Source organism: Stegostoma tigrinum, chromosome 24, assembly GCF_030684315.1.
Source record: "Stegostoma tigrinum isolate sSteTig4 chromosome 24, sSteTig4.hap1, whole genome shotgun sequence".
Taxonomy (NCBI): Eukaryota; Metazoa; Chordata; class Chondrichthyes; order Orectolobiformes; family Stegostomatidae; genus Stegostoma; species Stegostoma tigrinum.
In genome coordinates, this window is record NC_081377.1 from 1,474,988 (window position 1) to 1,500,114 (window position 25,127).

General features: G+C 41.1%; 1 protein-coding gene across 1 annotated transcript in view; it reads right to left on the bottom strand.

The window, feature by feature from the left end:
- LOC125464871 (potassium voltage-gated channel subfamily KQT member 4-like) overlaps nt 1-25,127 on the bottom strand; it is a 534,184-nt gene that overhangs the window by 213,985 nt on the left and 295,072 nt on the right. The window contains exon 2 of the mRNA XM_059654245.1: nt 8,109-8,199. Within this exon, the coding sequence (XP_059510228.1) occupies nt 8,109-8,199 (91 nt within the window). The remainder of the gene's footprint in view (nt 1-8,108; nt 8,200-25,127) is intronic.

Here is a 25,127-nt window from a genome sequence, read left to right on the forward strand (position 1 = left end):
TCTACCAACCCAAAGTCGTGAACCAATCCCATAGTGCATTTTCACTGGAGATGAATCCAGAGTCCCAGGCTAATGTTCCATAACATTGGTTTGAATCCCACCAGCACAGATGGCAAAGCTCAAATTCAATAAATAAATCTGTAATTAAGAGCTGATCTACTGGTGAACAGGAAACATTATTAATCAATGTAAAAACCAATCTGGTTCACTGATTCTTTAGGGAAGGAGGATGTACCATTCATACCTGGCCTTTTTGTGACTGTAAATCTACGGCCCAAGTGGTTAACTTAAGTGCATTCTGAAATGGTCAAGCTAACCACTCAGTCGAATATAACCATTACAAAGTCTAACAGAAGGAATGATCACCTGACATCAACCAAGGGTGCACACTGTCCGGTTGACTTTGCATAACCTGCGTTTCTAACATCTGCAGGCTTCTGTCAAACTTGGGAGAGCTGCCCCACAAACTAGTTAAGCAACAGCTTGTTATAGTTATTCCCATAGAATTAAACCTAACAGGCAAGATGTGAGCTACTTCACTCACCAAAGCTGGGAATGTCCTTTCTGGGTGACAGGACAGATCCACTTGAGATTTTAGCACAGCAGTAGTCAGGAAGGACCTCCTATCTCACTGACCAATCCCCTACATTCACTTTTACTAGCTTCATCCCTGCCTCCTTGACCAGTATGTCTTCCCTCCCACCTATCCACCCCACTATCTACCTGCTATCACTGCCCCACCCCTCTCTATTTATTTGAGCCCCCATCCCCTCCCCACCCCCATTTCTGAAAGAAGGGTCCCATCCCAAAACAGCAGCTTTCCTGCTCCTCTGATGCTGCCTGGCCTGCTGTGTTCCTCCAGCTCCACAATGTGTTGTCTCTGTCTCCAGCATCAGCAGTTCTTACTACCTTTGCGTAATCAGGAAGGCATTGCCTTGGGGTTCCTCTCTCAGCTGTTGAACAGGTTCTTTTCCAAGTTGAAGACCACTTGAGGATGCACGAAGGGTGGCAAGGGTGCAGAATGTACTATGGCCAGGGGAAATCAATGTCCATCACCCAGAGTAGCTTGGTATCACCACTACTTAGTTTCACCAAAAAGACATAGGCTGAGTCTCTTATAACCAGTGAGGAAAACAAGACGTATAAAAAAATCATGACCTCATCCATACCAATAAATCTGTTGCTGACACACATTTCTATAACAGTATTGATAGGAGTGACCATTGTGTTGTGTGGCAGTGCCACCATGCTGAATGGAATAGATATTGAATAGACCAAGCAACTCAAAACTATCCATCCAGTAAGTACTGAGAGACATCAGCAGCTGGATTGTGTTCAATCACTAGCTGTAACCTCATATCTCAGAGCTCTTGTGGCACAGTGCTTGTTGCCCTACCCCTAGGTCAGGAGGTCTGGGTTCAAGTACCACCTGCTCCAAAGATGTATCAAAATAACTCTGAGTAGGCTGATTAGAAAACATTTAACCTCAAATCGCAGCATATCAACCACTCTATCGTTGTCACACAGCCAGGGGTTCACTCCTGGTTAAATGAAGTGTGCAGGAAGGCACAACAGGATTAGCATCAAATAAATGCTAAAATCAGTTACCTACCTGATGAATCTACAAAGCAGGACTCCTTGCATGCCAAACAGCTTTGTAGCAGGTAATAGAACGAACTAAGCCTTCCTACAATCAATGGATCAACTCTAAGCTCTGCAAAATAAAAACCAAAAGAACTGTGGATGCTGTAAATCAGGAACAAAAATAAAGTTGCTGGAAAAGGTCAGCAGATCTGGCAGCATCTGTGGAGGAGAAAAGAGAGTTAATGTTTCGGGTCCGATGACACTTCCTCAGAATCAGAACTGATTCTGAGGGAGGGTCATCGGACCCGAAATGTTAACTCTATTTTCTCCTCCACAGATGCTGCCAGACCTGCCGAGCTTTTTCAGCAACTTTGTTTTTGTTTCGAAGCTCTGCAATTCTGCCACATCCAGCCATGATCGGTTGTGTATAATTAAAGAACCAACTGGAGGAGGAGGCTCCAAAAATATCTCCACCTGCTTTGATGGGGTAGCCCCGCATACCAGTACAAAAAAAGTCTGATGTATTTGCAAACATCTTCAGCCAGTCATGCTCAGTGACTGATATACATTGGCTTCTGCCTGAGATCCTCAGCATGACAGCTGCCAGCTTTTAGTCAATTTAGTTCACTCCACATGGTATCAAGAAATTGTTGAAGTTAATTGGATATTGCAAAAGCTACAAGTCCTGACAACATTCTGGTAATAATTCTGAAGATCTTTGCTCTGTAAATAGCCTGCAGTCCTAGCAAAGCTGTTCCAGTACTGTTACCACACTGGCATCAAATGGTAACTTGGAAAATTGCCCATGAATATCCTGTTCACAAAAAGCGGATCAAATCAATCCTGACCAGTTAGCATCACATCGATGTACTCTCAATCACTGGCAAAAAGTTGGGAGGTGCATCAGCAGAGTTATCAAGCAGTACTTACTCAGAAATAACTTGTTTACCGATGCTCAGTTTGGTTTCCTGCAGGACTCTAAGTGCAGCACAAAGGAACTCACAAAACTGACGTCAACAGGAATTAAGGGAAAAGTATCCACAGGCTGGAGTCATACCTGGCACAAAGGAAGACAGTTGTGCTTCTTGCAGGTCAATCAGCTTTGCAGAAGTTCCTCAAAGTAGTGTCCGAGGTTCAACCATCTTTAACTGCTTCATTCTCTTCACTATAAGGTTAGAAATGGGGATGTTTGCTAATGCTTGCACATGTTTGTGGCCATTAACGAATGAAGGTACTGAAGCAGTCTGTGTCCATATGCAGTGAAACTTAGATATCCTAGTTTGGACGGACATGTAATAAGCAACGTTTCCATCAATAAGTGCTAGACAATGCCTTCTACCACAGAAGAGAATTAACTATTTTCCCATGATACTCAAAGGCATTAACATCACTGAATATCCACTATCAACATCCTGGCCATTACAGGTGACCAGAAACTGAACTAATCAGATATAAAAATACTGTGGTTGCAATGGCAAATAGAGGCTGGGAATTCTGCAGCAAATAACTCAAACCTGACTCCTGAACGTTTGAGTACGGTCTACAAGGCACAAGTTGAGAGTGTGACAGAATACTTACCACTTCAGATGTATACAGCTCTAACAAAACTCAAGAAGCTCAACCCTAACTAGGTTAAATCAGCCTGCTTGATTGGCACTTCATTAAATGTCCTCAATATTCATGCCCTTCACCACCTATTCAGTGGCAGGAGTGTTTACCATCTACAAGTTGCGCTGGAACAACTAAAGAAGGCTTCTGTAAAAACCTAGGAGATCAGGGTCAGCAGATTCATGGGAATACTAACACCTGCAAGTTTCGTCTCCAAGTCACATATCATCTTGACATGGAACAATGTCATCATTTTTCACTGTTGCTGGGTCAAAATCTTGCTAACAGCACTGTGGGTGTACCTACCCAACATTAGCTGTCCACAGTCAGGTAGGACTATGGCGACTTTAATTCTATTTTACTGTCAGAAACTGAATGCAAACACTTGACTGGTGAGTAGGAAGGAATAAAGCATCTACAATCATGAACACTGGCATACGTTGCTCTACAGCAGAAAGTTCACTCTCTATAATGACCTCCAGACCCTGATTATATTGTTAGACACATTAGGATCTGATCAACAACCATTATGCATATACATTGGATTGTCTTCATCAATACAGTGTTTAGGTGGAAATATCCCATAGATTGATGCAACTGTGTATTTGACATGCTCAGCCATACTCCTAACACAGAATTAGCAACAATGTGACAATGAAAATGATGTAATTGCAGTGGTTTCACATGACCATTAACCTTGTGACAGAGATCAGAATTAAATGCAATATTCCAAAAGTCGTCCAACCAATATCCACAACATAACCTCCCTATCCTATACACAATGCACTGACCAATCAAGGCAAGCATACCAAACACCTTTGCCACTACCCTGTCTGCCCATGTCTCAATTTTCAATGAAACTGCACCTCAAGGTGTCTTTGTTCAGCAATACTCTGCAGGCCCTTATCATTAAGTGTATAAATCCTGCCCCGATTTGCCATCTCAAAATGCAGCCCCTCACATTTATTTAAATTAAGCTCCATCTGCCACTCCTCAACCTATTTGCCATCTGATCAGTGTCCTGTTGTACTCTGAGGTAACCTTCTTCGCTATCCATTACGTCACCAATTTTGGTGTCATCTGCAAAATTACTGACCGTACCTGCTACATTCACATTCAAATCATTTTCTATAAATGTCAAAAAGTAGTGAACCTAGCACCAATCCTTGGTCACAGGCCTCCAGTCTAAAACGCAATCCTCCATCACGACCCTCTGTCTCCTACCTTTGAACTAATTTTGTATCCAAATGGCAAGTTCTCAATGTAATCCATGTGATCTATACTTGCTAATCGATGCACCATGTGGAATCTTGTCAAACAACTTGCTGAAGTTGATATCGGCAATGTCCACTGCTCTGTCTTCATCAATCTTCTTCGTCATTAGAAAAGTCTTCCCACCAGCAAGGTTAAATTAAATTACCTATAATTGCTGGATTTTTCTTTATTTCTTTTTGAAGGAGGTTGTAAAATTTTCAATTCTCTGCTCCTTCGGGTACCACCTCTGAGTTTGAGACTGGAAATTGTGACTTGTGCCGCCACAATTTCCACTCTCAATTCTTTTAATATCTTTAGATGCATCTCACCTTGTTCTAGAGCTTTATCAATTTAAAGTCCTAACAGCCCTCTAATTCTTCCTCTTCATCAATTTTAAACCATTCAAGTGCCTGAACTACATTCTTTTTCACCATGACTTGCACAGCATCTTTGTCCATGGTAAAGATAGATGGAAAGTATCCATTTAATAGCTCACCCGTTTTTATACATGTAAATCTCCTTTTGATATCCAATTGCTGCTATCCCGTCTCTCATTATCATTTTAGTACTTATGTCTCTGTCGAACACTGGGGGATTTGGCTTCAGCCGTCAGTATCTTCTCATACTCTCTTCCCTTCTCTTATGCGCTTTTCCAATTCCCATCTGAAGTGGGCTGAATCAATATTCTGCTCACTTTCAGTTCAATTTTCCGCTGAAATTTGTCATAAGCATACATTTCCTGCTTCATTTTAATCTTTATTTCTTTCGTCATTTAGAGAATTTTGGATTAGTTTGTCCTAACTTTTCCCTTTATGGGAATATACTCTGACTACACTTGAAAAATCTTTTCTTTAAAGGTTTGGGTCAGTTACTGCTTTACCTGATTGATTGATTGGTTGATCTATTGTCACGAGTACCGAAATAGAGTGAAAAGCTTTGTTTATGAGCAGTACAGGCAATCACTTCAAACAAAGGATGTACAGGTTTAGAGGCATACAGGTTACATTATTTAAGGCCATTGAGTCCATTCAATAGTCTGAAATGGCCAGAAAGAAGCTCCTTCTGAACCTTCTTGCACGTGTGTTCAGGCTTCTGTATCTTCTGGCAGAAAGAAGTTGAAGGAGGTCATTGGTAGGGTGCGAACTGTCTTTGATGATGTTGGCTGCCTTTCCACAGCAGTGAGCCATGTAAATTGAGACCACGGTTGGGAGGTTGGCTTCCGTGATGGTCTGGGCCATGCATATCACCTTCTTTAGTTTCTTCTGGTCCTGGGCAGAACAGGCCAATATGCACCCAGACAGTACAACCTGCTAATCTGTGATTCCAAATGATCTGAACCAAATCTATTGTTACCCACTGAAGGTGGCAATCTTCCAGTCAATTATTCCAATACCTGATTGTTCCTTGTCCTTTTCAATCACCAACTAAAACCTTATGATGCAATGATCTATGTCCCTTAAATGTTTCCCTGTGGACACTTGATCCACTTGGCCCACCTCATTCCAGAGAATGAGGTCCAGTAATGACTCCTTTCTAATTGTGCTGGAAACATATTATTGTAAAATATTCCTCAGCAGCCAATGAAAAGACCACTAAGTTGTCATTTGGGTCCACCTTTCTTTTTTTTAAAAACAGAAAATTAGCATTAGTGACAGCAAGCAATTAGGAAAGCAAATTATATGTTAGTGTTTGTTACATGAATGGATTCGATATAACAGTAAAGAGTTCTTAGTACAATTATACCAGGTACAAGAGTATTTATGCAGTTTTGGTCTCTTTAACAAAGGAAATAAATAGTTGTACAGTCTTGCCTGAGAGGAAGCGCAGTGAACATTCATGAGACTGGTTTCTGGAATAGTATTTTTGTCTTCTGAGGAAAGACTGAGAAGACAAAACCTATATTCACTGGAGCTTAGGAAAATGGTAATCTAATTTAAAACATAAACATTTTTAAAGGTCCTATGGGCCTAATATCCTGTGGGTTCCGTTCTAACCAGTAGCTGCTGTTTCAAATGTTGATAGATACATGTGACAGATTTTGTAAGGAGTGGTGCATCCAATCAGAAGCTGCTTCTCTCACTGGCCAGATCGGGCTTCTGTGTCGAACGCTTAGGGAAGCCAGGGAACGTTTTGGAGGGTGTGTGCGTGCGCGTGATGACTGACTGAGTGTGGAGGAGGGGGAAAAATTGGGGATGGAGTGAGATGGAACAAAGAGTGATTTCCTGAGGACAGAGTATTGTGGGTGTGAGTGATTGAGACAGGGGTAGTGAAGGATGTGTAGAAAGGGGGCAAGAATGAAGGATGGATGGAGTGGAGAGTGATGGAGGAAAGGGAAGGAATGAATGGTGGAGGAAGGGGAGAGTGAAGGGTGGAGGAGTGTGAAAGGTTGGAGGGAATGTGAAGGTGAAAAGAGTGGAGGGAGGGGGAAGTGATGGGCAGATATTTACAGACAGTGAGGCAGTGTAGGAGAGACTTGAAGATAGTGAGGGAGAGAGGGAAAGTGAGAAGTGTGGTAGGAATGGAGTTAGAAGGGAAGGGAGACTGGTATTGTGCGTACGGAGGTGCGGGACATCAGGAAACGCAATGAGAGTATGTATGAACAGAGGCCAAGTACGCCAGACTCACAGTCAATTTACCCTTCCTCACACTACTCCCCACAAAATCCACCAGAAAGTAGGTTGGGACAGTAAGAGGATCTAGGCTGACAGGCAACCTGGTTCCAATTCCCATTTTCATATGAATTCTGCCAAGACCTGCTTGGGATATTTTCCACCAGAGACTAAACGGCAGTGTTACTTCAACCCAAAAACTTTGCTTGTTCTCAGTCCTCGCTCATTCACTAGTGATTAGGACTGGGGACCCAGTCTGTCTCTGTTTCTGTTTCTTAACTGAAAAGATAAAGAAGGTTTTCTTTGTTCCCTCTGCTGCTTGCCACTTTTTAAATTCTTATATTAATTAATTATTCATTTATTTAAATGATCAATTATCGTTTTGGAATTTCTAAGAAAATCATTGTTACCATTGTACCAAACCTTACTTCAATAAAACTTGTTCACCAGTCCCTTCAGGTGTGAGAAAAAGTGAACAATGTACACCCAATTGTGAAAACATTGGACAAGGCTATGTTAGACTCTAAGAATATACTTCCCTTGGCTCATAGTTCAGAACAAGGGGTCACAGTCACGAATAAGCTGTTCAAGACTGAGATAAGAAGGATTTTTTACACTCAAAGCTTTGAGAGTTTTTGGAATTCTCTACCCTAAAGAATTGTGAATGCTGAAACATTGTGTGCATTTAAGACAAAGGCCAACAGATTTTGGGAAACACAACTACTTAAAGGATTAAATCAGTTATGAACTTGTTGATTGGTGGAGTAGCCTTAAAGGGCTACGTGGTATTCTCCAATGGCTATTCCATATGTCCTATCCGCAGTCCGTTTTGCCATGGTCTCCAGGGGTCCTGCAGTTGAATGACTCACTACCATATTGGCATCATCCAACAGATCACTGGGACAGGTGATCTGCATGACCTGTGACTGGACTAGACTATTACTTGCACAATCTGTTGATCCTAATTACTGTTCCAGCCACTCCATTCTGGTTCATTGTAAATCAGTTAGTTACATTTACGCACCGTTAAATTTGCCCCACCGTTCCTCTTACCAGAATAAAGAGTCCGGAATTTGCCACATCCTGGTGCGCAGGTATGGTGGAAAATACTGACAGGACGAGACAACTGAAGACAAGCAGGAATCTGTTGGAGACAAAGAGAATGCAATTAAATTAAACAGATGTTATAGGAGATACAGCAGATATTCACGAGTTGTGAACCACACTCTTCCAGTGTTTTTATCTCAACATCCCAGAGTGTCAAATTGTTCCCAAATTCAGTTATCCTCATTCCAAAAAGGATAAAACTAATTAGCAAACAAGCGTTAGAATGTTGTACTAACCTGACAATGCTGGAGTATAATTATCGGTGATTGTCTATTATGTAAGTCACCTCTGCAGTGTATTTCCTCATATTTGTTAAACATTTAATACTTTGCTGAGAATCATTAATGAACCAGATAGGTATTTGCAACAGTTGACGATAGTTTCATTATCACTGTTACTCAGAATAGCACTTAAATTTCAATTTTTTGTATTTTAAATTTCACCAGATGATACCACTTCCCACACCACAAGCCTGGGCTCGATTACAGTACTGGTCCAACTACATTACCACTTCAAAACCATCTTCCCCAAACTCAGTACCCAATACACAATGCTAGAGTATTTACCAGATTATTCTATAACTGAAAAAGTGCTGAGTTACAATTGCTCATGGTTACTACATAATACATTCTGCAATATACATATATGGGAGTTAAGTTATCTCAGTTGACTGGATGGTTGGTTTGTATTGCAGACTGATGCCAATAGCAGGGGTTCATTCCTGCACTGGATGAGGTTACCATAACAGACTCTCCATCTCAACATCTCCCATCACCTGAGGCCTAGTGCCCCTTAGGTTAAACAACGACCAGCCATCTCTCCTTCATAAGAGAGCAGCCCTATGATCATCCGGGACTATAATGACTTTATATTTATCAATGATTACTGTACAATAAATACTGATCTATATACAAATTCTGATCATTATGATATAACATACGAAGTGTCCAATTGTAGCATATAATCATAAAATCGTCAAGTACGAAAGAGGCCCTTCAGCTTATTGAATTTGTATGGTTAATTATACACCAAACCCAGTTTCCAGCACTAGGCTCATAACCTTAATAGGCACTCTAATAAATTGCTTCAGCATACATAATGGTGAGTCTCGGCAGGAAGATTGGTGCTGACTTGATGGGCCAAACGGCTTCTATCTACACTGCAAGAATTCTATGATTCTATAAAAGATCTCATGGCATTTTTCAAATTGACAGGGTTGGGGGTAAATTTAACAGTCCCGAAAATAGGTGCCGTGCCTTTTGATTGAATTCAACTCAAGCACATGGATTCTACTTGCTTATTTCAACAGTCTCAGCACCTAGTTGGAATTAACAGGAAGTGTAACAAACAACAAAACTTGAGTTCCAAGTTTTAGAACATGGGTAGTGACTGGAGTTACTGTTGTGTATCCATGAGGCGGAGGACTACATATGGATAGAAAGTATAGGGAGGTGGTCACACCACAGGAATGCATGACAATGAGAAGTCTCAGAAAACGTGGAAGGAAATGCAAAAATACCAAGTTTATCTATTTGCTAATCAGTGCTCCATTTTGGAAATTGGTTACCAAAGGAGATTCAGGATTAAGATAAAAAGTAAAGATTTAAAAAGTTGCCAGAAAAAACAGTAAATCTGAAAATTAAGAGATTTTTAAGAACACAGCTAAGGATGACCAAGAAACTGGAAAAGAATGGAAGCTTAGGATATTAATACAGCCCAGCAAATAAATATAAAAAAACTTTTTAAACGAAGAATCATAATGGCTCCTGAGGGAAGCGCAGTCTGATCGAAGCCATAGTACCACAGGTATATCAGATATACAGGGGAGAAGGAAGAAGAGTGGAACAACAACCGTTATAGCCGGCTTCATAGACAGGGATGGAAAGCATTTCTGAGGCGTTAAATGTGACTCCAGTATGGTGCATTGTCTCCCTGGTGCCAAGGTCAAAGGTGTCATGGAGCAGCTCCAGGACATCCTTCTGTAGGATGGGGATCAGCCAGAAGTCATGGTCTACATTGATACCGATGACACAGATAAGAAGAAGGACAAGGTTCTGATGGCAGATTTCGGGGAGTTAGGAAGGAAAGGAAACAACAGGATGTCAAGATCAGTAATCTTCAGATTAATCCCCCAGTGCCATGTACTAGAGAACATAAGAACAGGATGACTGAATATTGAAAATATGGTTGGAGAGCTGGTGTAGAAGGGAGGGCATCAGATTTGAGAGAAATTGGCACCAGTTCTAAGCAGGTGGGATCTATACAAGCTGAACTAGTTACACCTTAATGGGACTGGGACTGATAGCCTTATGGTGAGATTGGTTGTGCTGCTGGGGGAAGTTGAAACCAGCTTATCATGGGAATCGGATAGTGAGGGAGCCTGAAAAGAAGAGAAGTTGTTAACAGGAAATCAAAAAAAAATGCTTAGGGAGACTAGAAGACTGAAGAAACAATGCCAATCATTAAGTATGTTTGAAAAACAGAATGATGTCAAAAAGACAATGTTAGATTAGATGAGATTCCCTACAGTGTGGAAACAGGCCCTGCGGCCCAACAAATCCACACTGCCCCTTGGAGCATCCCACCCAGACCATCCCCCTATAACCGGGCGACACAGTGGCTTAGTGGTTAGCACTGCAGCCTCACAGCGCCGGGGACCCGGGTTCGATTCCAGCCTCAGGTAACTGTCTGTGCGGAGTTTGCACGTTCTCCCAGTGTCTGCGTGGGTTTCCTCCGGGTGCTCTGGTTTCCTCCCACAGTCCAAAGATGTGCAGGCTAGGTGGATCAGCCATGCTAAATTGCCCGTAGTGTTCAGGAGTGTGTGAGTTATAGGGGGATGGGTCTGGATGGGATGCTCCAAGGGGTGGTGTGGATTTGTTGGGCCGAAAGGCCTGTTTCTACATTGCAGGTAATCTAATCTAACAAACACACACCTGAACACTATGGGCAATTTAAACTGTGATCTTTTTCCCTCTGGTGTACCAGTGTTTAAAATTATTTGATCTAAATTTAAATATTGTGGTCTGTGGTGTCCAGGAATTAGTGATTTCTTTATGGTAAAGATATTTGTTTCACGGGGCAGCAAGGACTATTGAGTATCTTGATGAACTCTAAGTCTGCATTCTGCCAGTCCATATCAATATTTACAGAAGGTATTAGCAACTGACTGCAGTATTTCATGAAGGAGATGGTCAGAATGACAAAGGACTACCTGAAAACCAAATACTAGCCCCCAAAATTAAAAAAAATTGTCCTTGAGAAAACCAAGCCTTTGGGTACAAAACCCTGATGCATATATAAATGGAAGCTATTGTGTTTGCAGAATCTCTCAAAAAGGTGTCTGCGACAAAGTGTACTTTCAGGTCTCACCACAGAGTAGGGGTCGATTATAGGTAAACTTTAGGCAGATGGCACAGCCACTACCTCCAGTAGTGTTCCTCCAGCCTCACACCGAGTTACCTCCAAGTCCATTCTAGACGATGACAACTTCAGCCACTTTCGATGCAGTCAGAATGAATACGAATGAGGGGACATGCGGTGAGCAAAATGTCAATAGAGGAGGCCTCATTCGGACACAACAGTAACTGCATTCCAGGCACCAGCAAAACACATAACGCACTTGGAAAATGGTCTCGCGCTGGCGCGGGATTAATTACGGTAATGGCGCGTGCCAAATGGCGGCGGCAACAACAATCGAATGTCTGAGCGTGACAACCGCTCAAGTTACCGTATTTGGATATCGATAAACAGGGGGATATCTTTGAGTATGTTCAGTCAATAATTCCAGCGACGCTTTATGAGTGATTGAAAAAATTTCCTTCAGAAATTCAGCTGTTTGGGCAGTGAGAATGTCTGTGTAGTCGTTCACGGTCTGCCGCGGTTGCAATTGTTTTATATTTACTCATCGCATGTGGGCATCTTTGGCTAGGCCAACATTTATTGTCCACATCCCGAATTGCCCGGGGGGCAGTTAAGAATCAACCACATTCCTGTGGGCGTGGAGTCAAATGTAAGCCAGACCAGGTAAGATCAACACGTTTCCTCTCCTGCAGTGACAGATGGGTTTTTCCAACAATTGGCAATGGTTTCATGGTCATCATTGGACTCCTAGAGTCATAGAGATGTAAAGCACAGAAACATAACCTTTGGTCCATCTCGTCAATGCTGACCAAGTATCTTAAATAAATCTAGTTCTATTTGCCATCATTTGGTCCATATATCTCTAAACCCTTCCTACTCATATATCCATCCAAGTGCCTTTTAAATATTGTAATTTACCAGCTTCCACCACTTCCTCTGGCTGCCTCCATACACACACCATCATCTGCATGAAAAAGTTGCCCATAAAGGTACCTTTTAAATCTTTCCCCTCTCACCTTAAACTTTTGCTCTCTAGCTTTGGACTCTTTACCCCCTCACCAGAGAAAAGACCTTGTCTAGTTAGCCTATCAGTGCCCCTCATGATTTTATAAACCTGTACAAGATCACCCCTCTGTCTCTGATGCTCCAGAGAAAATAGCCCCTGTCTATTCAGCTTCTCCATATAGCCCTTCAAATCTAGCAACATCCTTCTAAATCTTTTCTGAACAATTTCAAGTTTCACAACCTGCTTCCTATAGCAGGGAGACCCAAATTGCATGCAGTATTCCAATAGTGGCCTAAGCAATATCCTGTAAAGCAGCAACATGACCTGTCAACTCCTATACTCAATGCACTGACCAATAAAGGCAAGCATATTAATTGCTTTCTTCTCTATCCTATCTACCGGTGACTCCACTTTCAAAGAACTATGAACCCACAATCCAAGGTCTTTTTGTTCAGCAACACTCTCTAGTATCTTACAATCAAGTGTGTAATTCCTGCTCTGATTTGCCTTTCCAAAGTAGCACCTCACATTTATATACATTAAATTCCATCTGCCACTCCTCAGCCCATTGGCCCATCTGATCAAGATCCCGTTGTATTCTGAAGTAACCTTGTTCGCTGGCTACTGCACCTCCAATTTTGGTGTCATCTGCAAATTTAGCTCACCATACCTCCTATGTTCACGTCCAAGTCATTTATATAAATGACAAAAAGCAGTGGACCCAGTGCTGATCCTTGTGGCACACCGCTGGTCACAGCCCTCCAGTCTGAAAAGCAACTTTTCACCACCACTACTGTCTGTGCTCTATTTTTGAGCTAGTTCTGTATCCAAGTAGCTAGTCCTCCCTCTATTCTCTGTCAGACCTTGCTAACTAGTCTACCATGGGGAACCTTGTTGAATGCCATACTGTTAACTCCAGATTCTTTATTAAAGTCAAGTTCCACCATGGCAGGATTCAAACTCAGGTCCCCAGAAGATTAGCTGAGTTTCTGGATTAACGGTATAGCAATAATAACATTAGGCCATCACCTCCCCAGGGATCTGAGGTTACGGTACATAATTCTTTAAATTTTGCATCACATATAGACAGAGTCGTTAAAAAGGCATTTGGCATGCATGCTTTCATTGCTCAGTCCTTTGAGTATAGGAGCTGGGATGTTATGTTGAGGTTGTACAGGAGGTGAGGCCTCTTCTGGAATACTGTGTCCAGTTCTTGTCACCCAATTATAAGAAGGATATTATCAAACTGGAGAGGGTTCAGAATAAATTTACCAGGATGTTGACGGGTGTGGAAGGTTTGAGTTATAAAGAAAGGCTGGATAGGCTGGGACTTTTTTCACTGGAGTGTAGGAGGTTGAGAGGTGACCTGACAGAAGTTTATAAAATAAGGTATGCATAGGTGTTTTCCGTAAGATGGGTAATTTCAAGACTAAGGGGTACCTTTTAAGGTGAGAAAGATTTAAAAAAGACATAAGAGGCAATACATTTGGATGGATATCTGAGTAGGAAGGGTTTGGAGGAATATGAACTAGGAGCAGGCAGGTGGGACTAGTTTAATTCAGGATTATGTTCAGCATGGACTGGTTGGTCCAAAGGGCCTGTTTCTATGCTATATGATTCTACGACTCTCTGATACTAAACAAGCTCCAGAAACTAAACCATGCCAACTAAACTAAGATCTCTAAAGGTTGAGACGAGTTGACCCTTCCACTGAGGTTTGAGTACTTGTAAGCTTGTTATTGAGGGTAAAAGTGTTTTATCTTTATTTCTGATATCTTTGACATCATTGATGTGGAGTGCATCTTGATGACTTTGGGGCAGTTGAGAAGCATTTTCCAGGATTGAGATTCTTCAAGTTGATAAGCATGAATTTTTTCAGTAATTCTTTTCTTGGGCTGTGGCAGCAGTGTGCACTCTCTACAAAATACATGTATTAACTTATCTAAATCCTGCCACCCAGAAGGACAGGGGCAGAATTTACTTGGAACACCAACTGCATGGTCCTGTCCATGTTACACACCATTCTGATTGAAGAAATTTTGCTACTTCCCATTGCAACGAGGTAAAAATGCTGGACTTCCTTCCTAGCAGTTGTGGGTGTTCCTACACCCAAGGAGTTGTATAGTTGTTAAAGAATGCAGCTTATTACCACCACCTCCAAGGCAATTGCAGATAGTCAGGGTCCATATTTCCATAAACAAATGTAACAAAAGTTAATGCAAGGAAAAGAAGATAGACAATATATGATAAGGGTACAATTCTAAAGGGGTATAGGATACAGGGACCAAGATGTATATACTCAGAAATTATCAAATAAAGCAGGACAGATGAGAATGTATTTAATAAAGCATACACTATCTTAGGCTCTTTTAAAAGGGACATAGAGTTCAAAAGCAAGGAATTCATGTCAAGGTTATGTAAATTGGTGATGGACTCAACTGGAGGCCTGCATCCAGTTCTGGGTGTCACATTTTGTGAAGAATGTGAAGTAATTAGACAGAGTGCAGAAAGGATTCACAACAATAGATTCAAGAATAAAAACTTCAGTTGTGTAGAAATGCAGACATTGGAAAAAGTGGGACTCTTAGAGAAGGAACAGGAAATTTGATCAATGTGTCCAAAAGCATGAGGATTATGGACAGTTAGTCAGGAACAAGAGGGCATAGATTGAAGGTAACTGGCAATCAAAGCAATAGTAACAGAAGGAAAACCCTTCTCATGCAGTGAGTGGTTGGGATCTGTAATACAGTGCCAGAGAGTCTGGGGGAGGTTGTTTCAGTTGAGGCATTCAGCAGGGAATTAGATTATTGTCTGACAAGAAAGTATGTAAGGGGAAAAGTCAGAGGGACGGCAGCAGGTGAATTGCTCCTTCTGAAAGCCTGCTCAAACAAGACAAATTAAGTGTATACATTCTTTGATTCTGTAATAAAATGAGCCACAATTAGTGTTAATTAAGACTTCCAATCGCACTAACAGTTAACTTGACATCGATACTGCTCTACTTATCATCATTACCAAACTTCACCTCAGTGTTGGTGTTCCTCAACATTCTCATATTATCAAATTCCAACTCAGTGATGGTATCCTTTTGCATTGTAATTTTACCAAGCTCTTACTTGGTGCTGTTTTGTTCTTTCCTCTTACACTACCAAGCCACACTACATTTCTTGGATAAGAACACATTTTCACCATAGTCAGTACTTCACAAGAAGTTAGTGACGATGTGGTAAAGTTTGGATGGCACAGCAGTCTTGGACTCACCTTGTTCATATGATTACAACCCTAATTCTTCTAATAGAACATTCAATATCCTAATCAAAATACTTAGAACTTTAGGAAAAGTTGAAACAACTGCTTGTATCACTTAGGATAGGGTAACATGACAGTAGACATCTCATTCACCACTGCAGTTCGTTTACCTGCAGTTTAATATTGGATCCAGAGAGCAGAAAACATAACAGTGAACTGTCAACCAAGGTAAAGCATGTGGCACAAGCAGAAAGGGAAGACAAGCAGGTAAATACTTAACAATTTCCATGCAGTAATCATGGAGGAGTATTAATTAGTCAAATATGCAAAATGTGACTCCAACCAGCATGCACATATAACATAAAGGTTTTATCCAAGTGACATTTATTTAAATTGAGCTTCTGTAGTACAATGGAATTTAAAATTCAATTGTGTTGTTTACTTGTAGGCAGATAGGAATAGGGTTTATACTTTTGGCAAGGTGTTATTGCCTCCTTATTACTTCCACCAATCAAACCATTTCAATCACAGACCTCCCTCACTCTTTTTGGTCCTCATATTCACTCCATGCCACATTACTGTGAGGCCCAAATCCCTCCGTTTCAGTTGTTAGGGACAAATCCAGGTGCTGGTTTTTGCTCTTAGCTGCTAAATATTCTGTCATTCTGGAAACAGATCCAAGTCATGATAATAAGGCCTTTAGTCCTGACATGTTCCTAAGTCATTTCAAACTTTCGCCACAATCAAAACTCTGGTGCGGCCGCACTTGGAGTATTGTGTACAGTTCTGGTCACCGCATTATAAGAAGGATGTGGAAGCTTTGGAAAGGGTGCAGAGGAGATTTACTAGGATGTTGCCTGGTATGGAGGGAAGGTCTTACGAGGAAAGGCTGAGGGACTTGAGACTGTTTTCGTTAGAGAGAAGAAGGTTGAGAGGTGACTTAATTGAAACATATAAAATAATCAGAGGGTTAGATAGGGTGGATAGGGAGAGCCTTTTTCCTAGGATGGTGATGGCGAGCACGAGGGGGCATAGCTTGAAATTGAGGAGTGAAAGATATAGGACAGATGTCAGAGGTAGTTTCTTTACTCAGAGAGTAGTAAGGGAATGGAACGCTTTGCCTGCAACGGTAGTAGATTCGCTAACTTAAGGTACATTTAAGTCGTTATTGGATAAGCATATGGACGTACATGGAATAGTGTAGGTTAGATGGGCTTGAGATCGGTATGACAGGTCGGCACAACATCGAGGGCCGAAGGGCCTGTCCTGTGCTGTAATGTTCTATGTTCTATGTTCTAATCTCCCCTTAATTATTGGAGTCCACATCTTTGATACTGCAGCATTTTGTTTGTGCTGCATTATACACGTGCCTACGACTAGGAATGCAGCTTCAATCTAAAAGAACGCAATCTTGAAGTAAGACCCCCATAACTCAGCTTATTTGCCCAAGCATTGCACATTTGGCCACAGATTAGCAACACACACACACACACACACACACACATCTAATTTTCACCACAATATTCTGAGAAACTCATTAAATGGCAAAAGAGAAATTGAACTTTTGACTCAAACCTTAATAGCTGCTTTTGCAAAGTACTTAATTTTCCATAATGCTGCTTTGTATCGCATTCTTCTTGGCATGAGGTAGTCCAGATATTTCAATGCAAGACACAGCTTCATTGTTCAGCTGTGCTCCATGCAAAAGTGGCTCCTTCAACCTGTTTCTGTTTTCCTTAAGTGTCTAAGTTTGGTTCTTTTAATTATTCAACAGATTTTGCTTTGTAACTTATACCCAAAACTGCTGCCCAATCATAGAGTCATACAGCACGTAAGAAGCAATTTGACCCATCGGGTCTGTGCCAACCTATCTGCACTAATCCTGTTTTCTAGCACTTGGCCTATTATCTGTAACAGAACGGAATTTACAAATGTCATTTCAAGTGTAAGGAAATGATTGACTTCTGGATGATTAAGTCTGTCTTTAGGGATCTACTGGTAGAAACCTTACTTCAATTTGAAGGTTCGAGTACCATTGTAGAGAACGTGAACACAAAATCCAGTTACTCCACCGTGGCACTAAGGAAATTCTGCCCTACCAAATGTGCTGTCCCTTGGATCACACATTGAATCAAGGCAACCTCTACCCTTTCAGATGAATATAAAGGATCCAACGGCACCATTTCGAAAAAAGAGCTGGGGTGCCTGGTGCCCTGGCTAATATGAATCGTTGATCAACACTACTAAAAAAGATTATCTGGTCATTTTTACATTTTGTTTAAGAACTTACTGTGCTCAAATTGTCTACCATATCTTCTGTGTTACACCAAACTTCAAAAGCACTGTCTCTAAATGATATTTTAAAAATTTAATCAAAGATATAACAGGCAATATCAAAATACTGAACAAAAACAAAGTGGCTGGAAAAGCTCAGCAGGTTTGGCACTATCTGTGAAGAAAGAAACAGAGTTAATGTTTCGGGTCCAGGATCAAAATACCTCTTCGTCCCAGCAGCTACAGTGCCCCTGTTGTGTGAGGCTGGCTGATCTGGGCAAGATAGTCAGTTACATTCTAACCTGTTACAGACCTTCTATGGCTGAACAGCCTACTGACTGGATTGATTTGAACAAGGTAGTTAACCACAGTTAACATTGAAATTGATCATCTATGGAACCAGCCATCCACTGAGCCCAGTTTAAATGCTATAAGAATCATTGAATCATATGAATGTGCATAGAGTTATGATACCTGTCGAACTATAATATCCATTAAATTGGTGACTGTTAAAATTGGCTGCTATTGGAATTAGCACCTGATGGTATTGTAACACTCACTGCACTGGTAGCAGGTGGAATTAACCCTGAATCAGCATGATAAAGACAGGAAGAGAGAAACAGAAAGTCAGACTCAGTCTTATTATTAGAAAAGTTTCAGGGACGTGTAGACTTGTTGTAACAACCACTTTGTTCATTAAGATCAATAATTTCAGTTTAGATCTGCGATCAAACCCAAGACCTTCTGTTGTTTGTATAGATCAATGTACATCTTGCAGTCATCACTTGGTGGAGCTAGTTATATTTGTTATGTCTGCTGCAGCAGAGAGGACAAGGAGTTAAACTGTACAAGACAGTTAGTTCCAAGGGCTCCAAACAACATAATTTCAAGCACTACCACTAGACTCTGGAGGGGAGAAGCAGTAAATTACTGCTAAGCAGATTCTAAATCATTTAAACAGCTTTTTAAATAAATCAAATGTTTCTAAATTTCTATTTCCAAAAAATATATAGTAAGGATGGAGGAAAGCTAAGAAAACATAAACATTTTGGCCAAACTGCAAAGCACTGCTGTGTTGACTGATAGAATATTCTTGGTTACCAATGATGAGGGAAAACCATTTCTTTAAATTTTGACAAAGTACTGTGGTGAATGGAGACCTCAGAATATGAGAAATAACCAAGAATGAGAAAATAGAGGAGATTAAATTCTGAACTTGCGGTTATGTGACACCAAGTGCTGGCTTTCAAAGCCTGCACAGTATGTAATGGGCAGGGAAGCAATAAACTGTTCCATAGTTTGGCTGTCCTGTAAAGAAGGACTTTGAAAAGCAGAAGGTACAGTAAACAAAAGAGAAAAATGCAGGACATAGTATTTGGAACTTCAAACAAACAACAGAGGAAACAAATGTGGGGAAAAGACTATAGCTCAAGCTGGGGGTTGCAGGCAAATTCATGCTACTTGCCAATATGAGTGGCTGTGTTGCACCTAGGTCTCTAAGGATAGAAACTGACTTTGCCGACTTGCAAGACAAACAGGGAGATCTTCGAACTGAAATTTTTTAAAGTTTTCTGCCTCCTGATTTATTCTATTAGCAAATGTGGGAGTGAATTGGCATGAATTTTAGTCACAATAATATTTCCATTTTACTATAAAACAAAGGGCATTTCAACACAATGGTGTCAGATTGCAGACAGATTACTGTGCTCTAAACACCATAGGTGATGTAGTAGGAGGAGCAAAATAAAATGTGATAGTGGTTTGGATAGTATAGTCAGGTAGATTGTATCAATCTCTGCACCTGTAACTGGGAATCCTGAGACTGTGTTGCTGGCCTGCTGCCGGGGTTTAAGGACATTTGCTAATGACTGGAGAAGAACTTTGAGAAAAAGGAAGAAAATTGCATTCTTGTTGTCCACATGGGAACTAATAATATAAGTAAAGCTAGAAATGGGGTTCTGCTAAGGGATGTTATCTACAGGGTCTTCAGTAAAGTGTTTGACAAGACTCCATATGGTTGACTAATTAGTAAAGTTAAATCACATGGCATTCAGTAGGGCTTGCCAATTGGATACAAAATTGGCTTGATGGTAAAAGACAGGTTCGTGGAGGAGGGTTGTTTTTCACGCTGGAGGCCTGTGACCAGTGGTGTTCTGCCATGATTAATGCCGGTCCACTGTTGTTTGTCAGTTATACAATAGATGAGAATTTGGGCAGCATGATTAGTAAGTTTGTGGGTGACAAAATTGCTGGTGTAGTGGACAGTAAAGAAGGTTTTCTAAGATTACAAAGGGATCTTGATCAATTGGGCCAATGGCTTGAGGAGTGGTAGATAGTGGTTAATTTGGATATATTTGAGGTATTGCATTTTGATTAGATGAACAAGGCCAGGACTTTTACAGTTAAGGGTAGGGCCCTGGGTAGTGTTGTTGAACATAGACCTACGGGTTCAAGTATATAAGATAACACAGTGTGGAGCTGGATGAACACAGCAGGCCAAGCAGCATCACAGGAGCAGGAATGCTGAGAGGTCTAGGCCTGAAACGTCAGCTTTCCTGCTCATGTGATGCTGCTTGGCCTGCTGTGTTCATCCAGCTCTACACTGTGTTATCTCAGATTCTCCAGCATCTGCAGTTCCTACTATCTCTGGTTCAAGTGTATATAGTTCTCTGAAAGTCATGTCACAGGTAGACAAGTGGTTAAGAAAGCACTTAGCATGCTTACCTTCATTGCTTAGACCTTTTGAGTATCGGAGTTGTAATGACATGTTGAGATTATACAGGATGTTGGTGAGGCCGCTTTGAGTCATTGAAATATATGGCACAGAAACAGACCCTTCAGTCCAACTTGTCCATGCAACCAGATGACCCCAAATTAATCTAGTCCCATTTGCTAGCATTTAGCCGTTATGCCTGTAAACCCTTGCTAGTCCTAATTATCCAAATGCTTTTTAAATGCTGTAGTTGTACCAGTCTACACCATTTCCTCGAGCAGCTCATTCCATTCACGGGCCACCTACTGCCTGAAAAAATTGCCCCTCCGGTCCCTTTCAATCAGTCCCCTCGCATGTTAAGCCTATGCCCTAGACCCTAGGGAAAAGATCTTGGCTGTCCATGCCCCTCATGATTTTATAAATATCTATAAGGTAATCCCTCAGCCTCTGACACTTCAGGGAAAATAGCCCCAGCCCATTCATCTTCTCCCTATAGCTCAAACCCTCCTACATAGGCAATATTCTTTTGAAGCTTTTCTGAACCCTTTCAAGTTTCACAACATCTTTCTAATAGCAGGGAAACTAGACTTGAATGTAGTATTCCAAAAGTGGCCAAACCAATATCCTGTGCAACTGCAACTTGACCACCCAACTCCAATACTCAATGCACTGACCAGTAAAGGCAAGCATACCAAATGCCTTCTTCACTACCCTGTCTACTTGCAATTCCACTTTCAAGGAACTATGAAGCTGCATTCCAAGGTCTCCTTGTTTGGCAACACTCACCATTAAATGCATAAGTCCTGTCCTGATTTGCCTGACCAAAACGCAGAATTTCACTTTCACCTAAATTAAACTCCATTTGCCGCCATTCCTCAGCCCATCTGATCACGGTCCCATTATATTTGCTGTCCATTGCAACACCAATTTTGGTTTCATCTGCAAGTTTATTAACTATATCTCCCATATTTACATCCAAAACATTAATAGAAATGACAAAAAGCAGCAGACTTCTGATCCTTGTGGCAGACAGCTGGTCACAGGGCTCCAGTCCAAAAAGTGACCCTCCACCATCACCCTTTATCTCTTTGAGCAAATTTTGTATCCAAATGGCTAAGTCTCCCTCTATTCCATTTCGAGTACTATGTACAGTTCTGGTCACCCTGCTACAGGAAGGATGTTATTAAATTGGAGTGGGTTCAGAAAGAATTTGTCAGGATGTTGCTGGGAAGGGATAGTTTGAGTTATAAGGAACAACTGGATACTCTGGGACTTTCTTAACTGGAGAATAAGAGGTTCAGGGGTGACCTTGCAGTGGTTTAAAAATCATGAGGGGAATAGATAAGGTGAATAGCAAAAGTCTTTTCCCTAGGAAGGAGGAGTTCAAAACTTGGGAGCATATTTTTTAAGATGAGAGGAGCAAGATTTAAAAAAGACCTGAGGGGCATTTTTTTCACAGTGGGTAGTTTATATGTTGAATAATGTGCCAGAGGAAGTGGTAGATGCAGGCAAAGTTACAACATTTGAAGGACATTTGGACAGGTACATGAATAAAGGTTTAGAGAGATATAGGCCAACCATAGGTAAGTGGGAATTAGTTTGGGAAACATGGATGAGTTGGACTAAGGGGTCTGTTTCTGTGCTGTGTGAATCTATAACTAGGGTCCAAATTAATGAGCAGGAGCTCAAGACTAATAACCTTGGGATTAGCTTTAGAGCCACATACAAATCGATATTGGGACCAGCAGATTAGAGGTTGAATTGCATGCATGACAGAGTGGTGTGAGAAATAAGGGTTTAATGAGACATTGGCACCAGTATTGGAGAAAGAGGGAACTGTTCTACTGGGATAGATTCTACTTCAATCAGGCTGTGATCAGTTTCTTGGCTGATCATACTGTCAGGGTAGACAGGTTTTAAATTAATCAGAGGAGGGAAGGTACAGGTAAGCATTAACTTTTAAATTGATGATAAGTCTTGACCTTTTCCATAACTATATTATAACTTGGGGAATTATGATCACTGTTCCCAAAGTGCCCCCTACTGAAACTTTGATCACCTGGCTACGTTCATTTCCCAAAACAGGGTCAAATATGGCCCCTTCCCATGGTTCCTTCCCTAGTTGAACTATCTACATATTGTTTCAAAAATCACTCCTGATGCAGCTAAGAAAATCTGCCATATCTGAACCCTTGGCACTAAGGGAATACTAATCACTAAATAAAAACTGAAAAAACTGCGGATGCTGTAAATCAAAAATAAAAACAGAACTCAGTTCTGAGGTAGGGTCACTCCACCAAAAAGTTAACTCTGATTTCCGTCCACGGATGCTGCCAGAGCTTTTCCAGCAAGTTTTGTTTTTGAATTCCAATCACTGTTGGGGAAGTTACAATCATCCACTAGCACTACCCTTTTGTATTTACATCTTTTCATGATCTGCTTACACATCTATTCGTCTCATGCCCACAGGCTATTGGGAGGCCTATTGTTTGACCACGTCATAGCAATTGCACCTTTCTAAGTTCAACCCATATCGCCTTGCTGAATGAGCTGTCCAAGATGTCACTAGAATAATCACCTCTTTAAATGTTCACCAGCTAATTACCCTTGGTAATCTATTGTTTTTACCATTGCTGCTGCTATTCTTTGATTTTCCAGCCCATAATGTTTGTGTCAGTTCATCCGTCTGTCTTTTTTTTTGGTCAATGAGTACATTTGTATACTTAGGAATTAAAGGGTTACAGTTTAATTTGCATTGGATTATTTTAGTAATTCTTTCTCTTCCCTGCCATGTGATAAAATTAACTCTGTTACAATAAGTAGTCATTTTGTGGTAATTTTGTAGAATAGTGGGGCACAATTATTCATTCACTCTTCCCAGTTAACATTGTTCTTTACATTTTTCTATTTTGCTTCTTTTAAAATTATGCTCTTTAATCCCAATTTTAATATTTATGACTCAAAGATCATTATCATTTTCTGTTTCCCAAGTATGCCGTAACCTCTCCGTACATTGTGTATTAACTTTATGGCACTATATTTCATCACAGTTTATGTTTGGTTGATTGAAACTTCCCGTTAAAATAACTTCCGTAGTCTCATCTTTTCTTCCCATTCCCTTATAAAGAATTGTCTTCCTTCTTTCTCTGATTAGATGATTTGCTGCACGGGATGTTCCAAGTCTCAGTGGAATGCGAACAGAAGCAGCCCAGTTTAAAAAAAAAGCTATAATCTTGTTGAGGCATCAGAGTTTTGTCTGCTGTAAAGCAAGCCCAGGGACAGAAATCATTGGTTTCTGTACTGTTTCTCGCTGAAGCACAATGGTCCTACCTCTAAACCTAGCAGAGCAGCTGACCTGAGCATAACAAACCCTGGCCGTTGACTCCTTGTGTAACTTTCCTAGGCCCCGCTACCACGTAGAGAGGAAGCAAGGGGCTTGAGTTACCCCTTTACATGCAGACTTCATGAACCGTAGGCTTGTCAGGCAATAGTGAGGCCAATAGTAGGCCTTTCATTGGAATCAGGATTTGGAGGTGTTGGTCCCACTTACTAAGAGCTGCCAACATGTGAGATCCCAGCCTTTATTTTGGGTCAGTTGTACCACTGTGAATGCCATGATTGCAGCTGGATCAGTAGATATCAGAGTCTCCAACTCAAACTACAGGTAAATAAGCTTGGAAGAAGAGGACGGTTCACGAGGTATACAACCACCCTGCCTAATTGAATGCATTTCCTGCTTTCACATTTGCCACCAAAGGTCATAGAAAAATTCCACCCAATGCCTACAAAATTGTGTGTTTGGAAATCCCACCTATTTTTATCCTGCCCAATTTTCCCAAAGGAAGGGAAAAATGCAGACCTTCAAGCCTGCAGAATAGTGCATACCTGAACCCTGCCATCTCCCACATTGCCACCAGAATTAAGTCAGGGCTGGGAAAGGCCTACTGTCAGACTTCCATTCCAAACCAACTGATGGTTCCAAATCCTGGAACTCACTCCCTAACAGCACAGTGAGTGTCCTTACACCCCAAGGACTGCAGCATTTCTAGAAGGCAGCTCAACCCTTTTCTTCAGAGCAGTTAGTAATGCCACCAATCTCTACATTCCATGAATAAGTAAAACAAAAATGCCAGACCTCAGTCAGTTTCCCACTGTTGCTGCACTATCTTCTTGTAATTTCTGGAATTCTATCACAGTTGATTGCATATAGTTTATTCAGCACCAGCTGTTGAATGAGCTGGCTGTTGGGAACGCTGTCAAGGTTAATCACACTTAATTCGTGCAGCTAATTTACTGCCTTCCTTTCCTTTACATTACCAACTCATTTTACACCATGCACCATTAGCTTGCACTATGTCTTCAC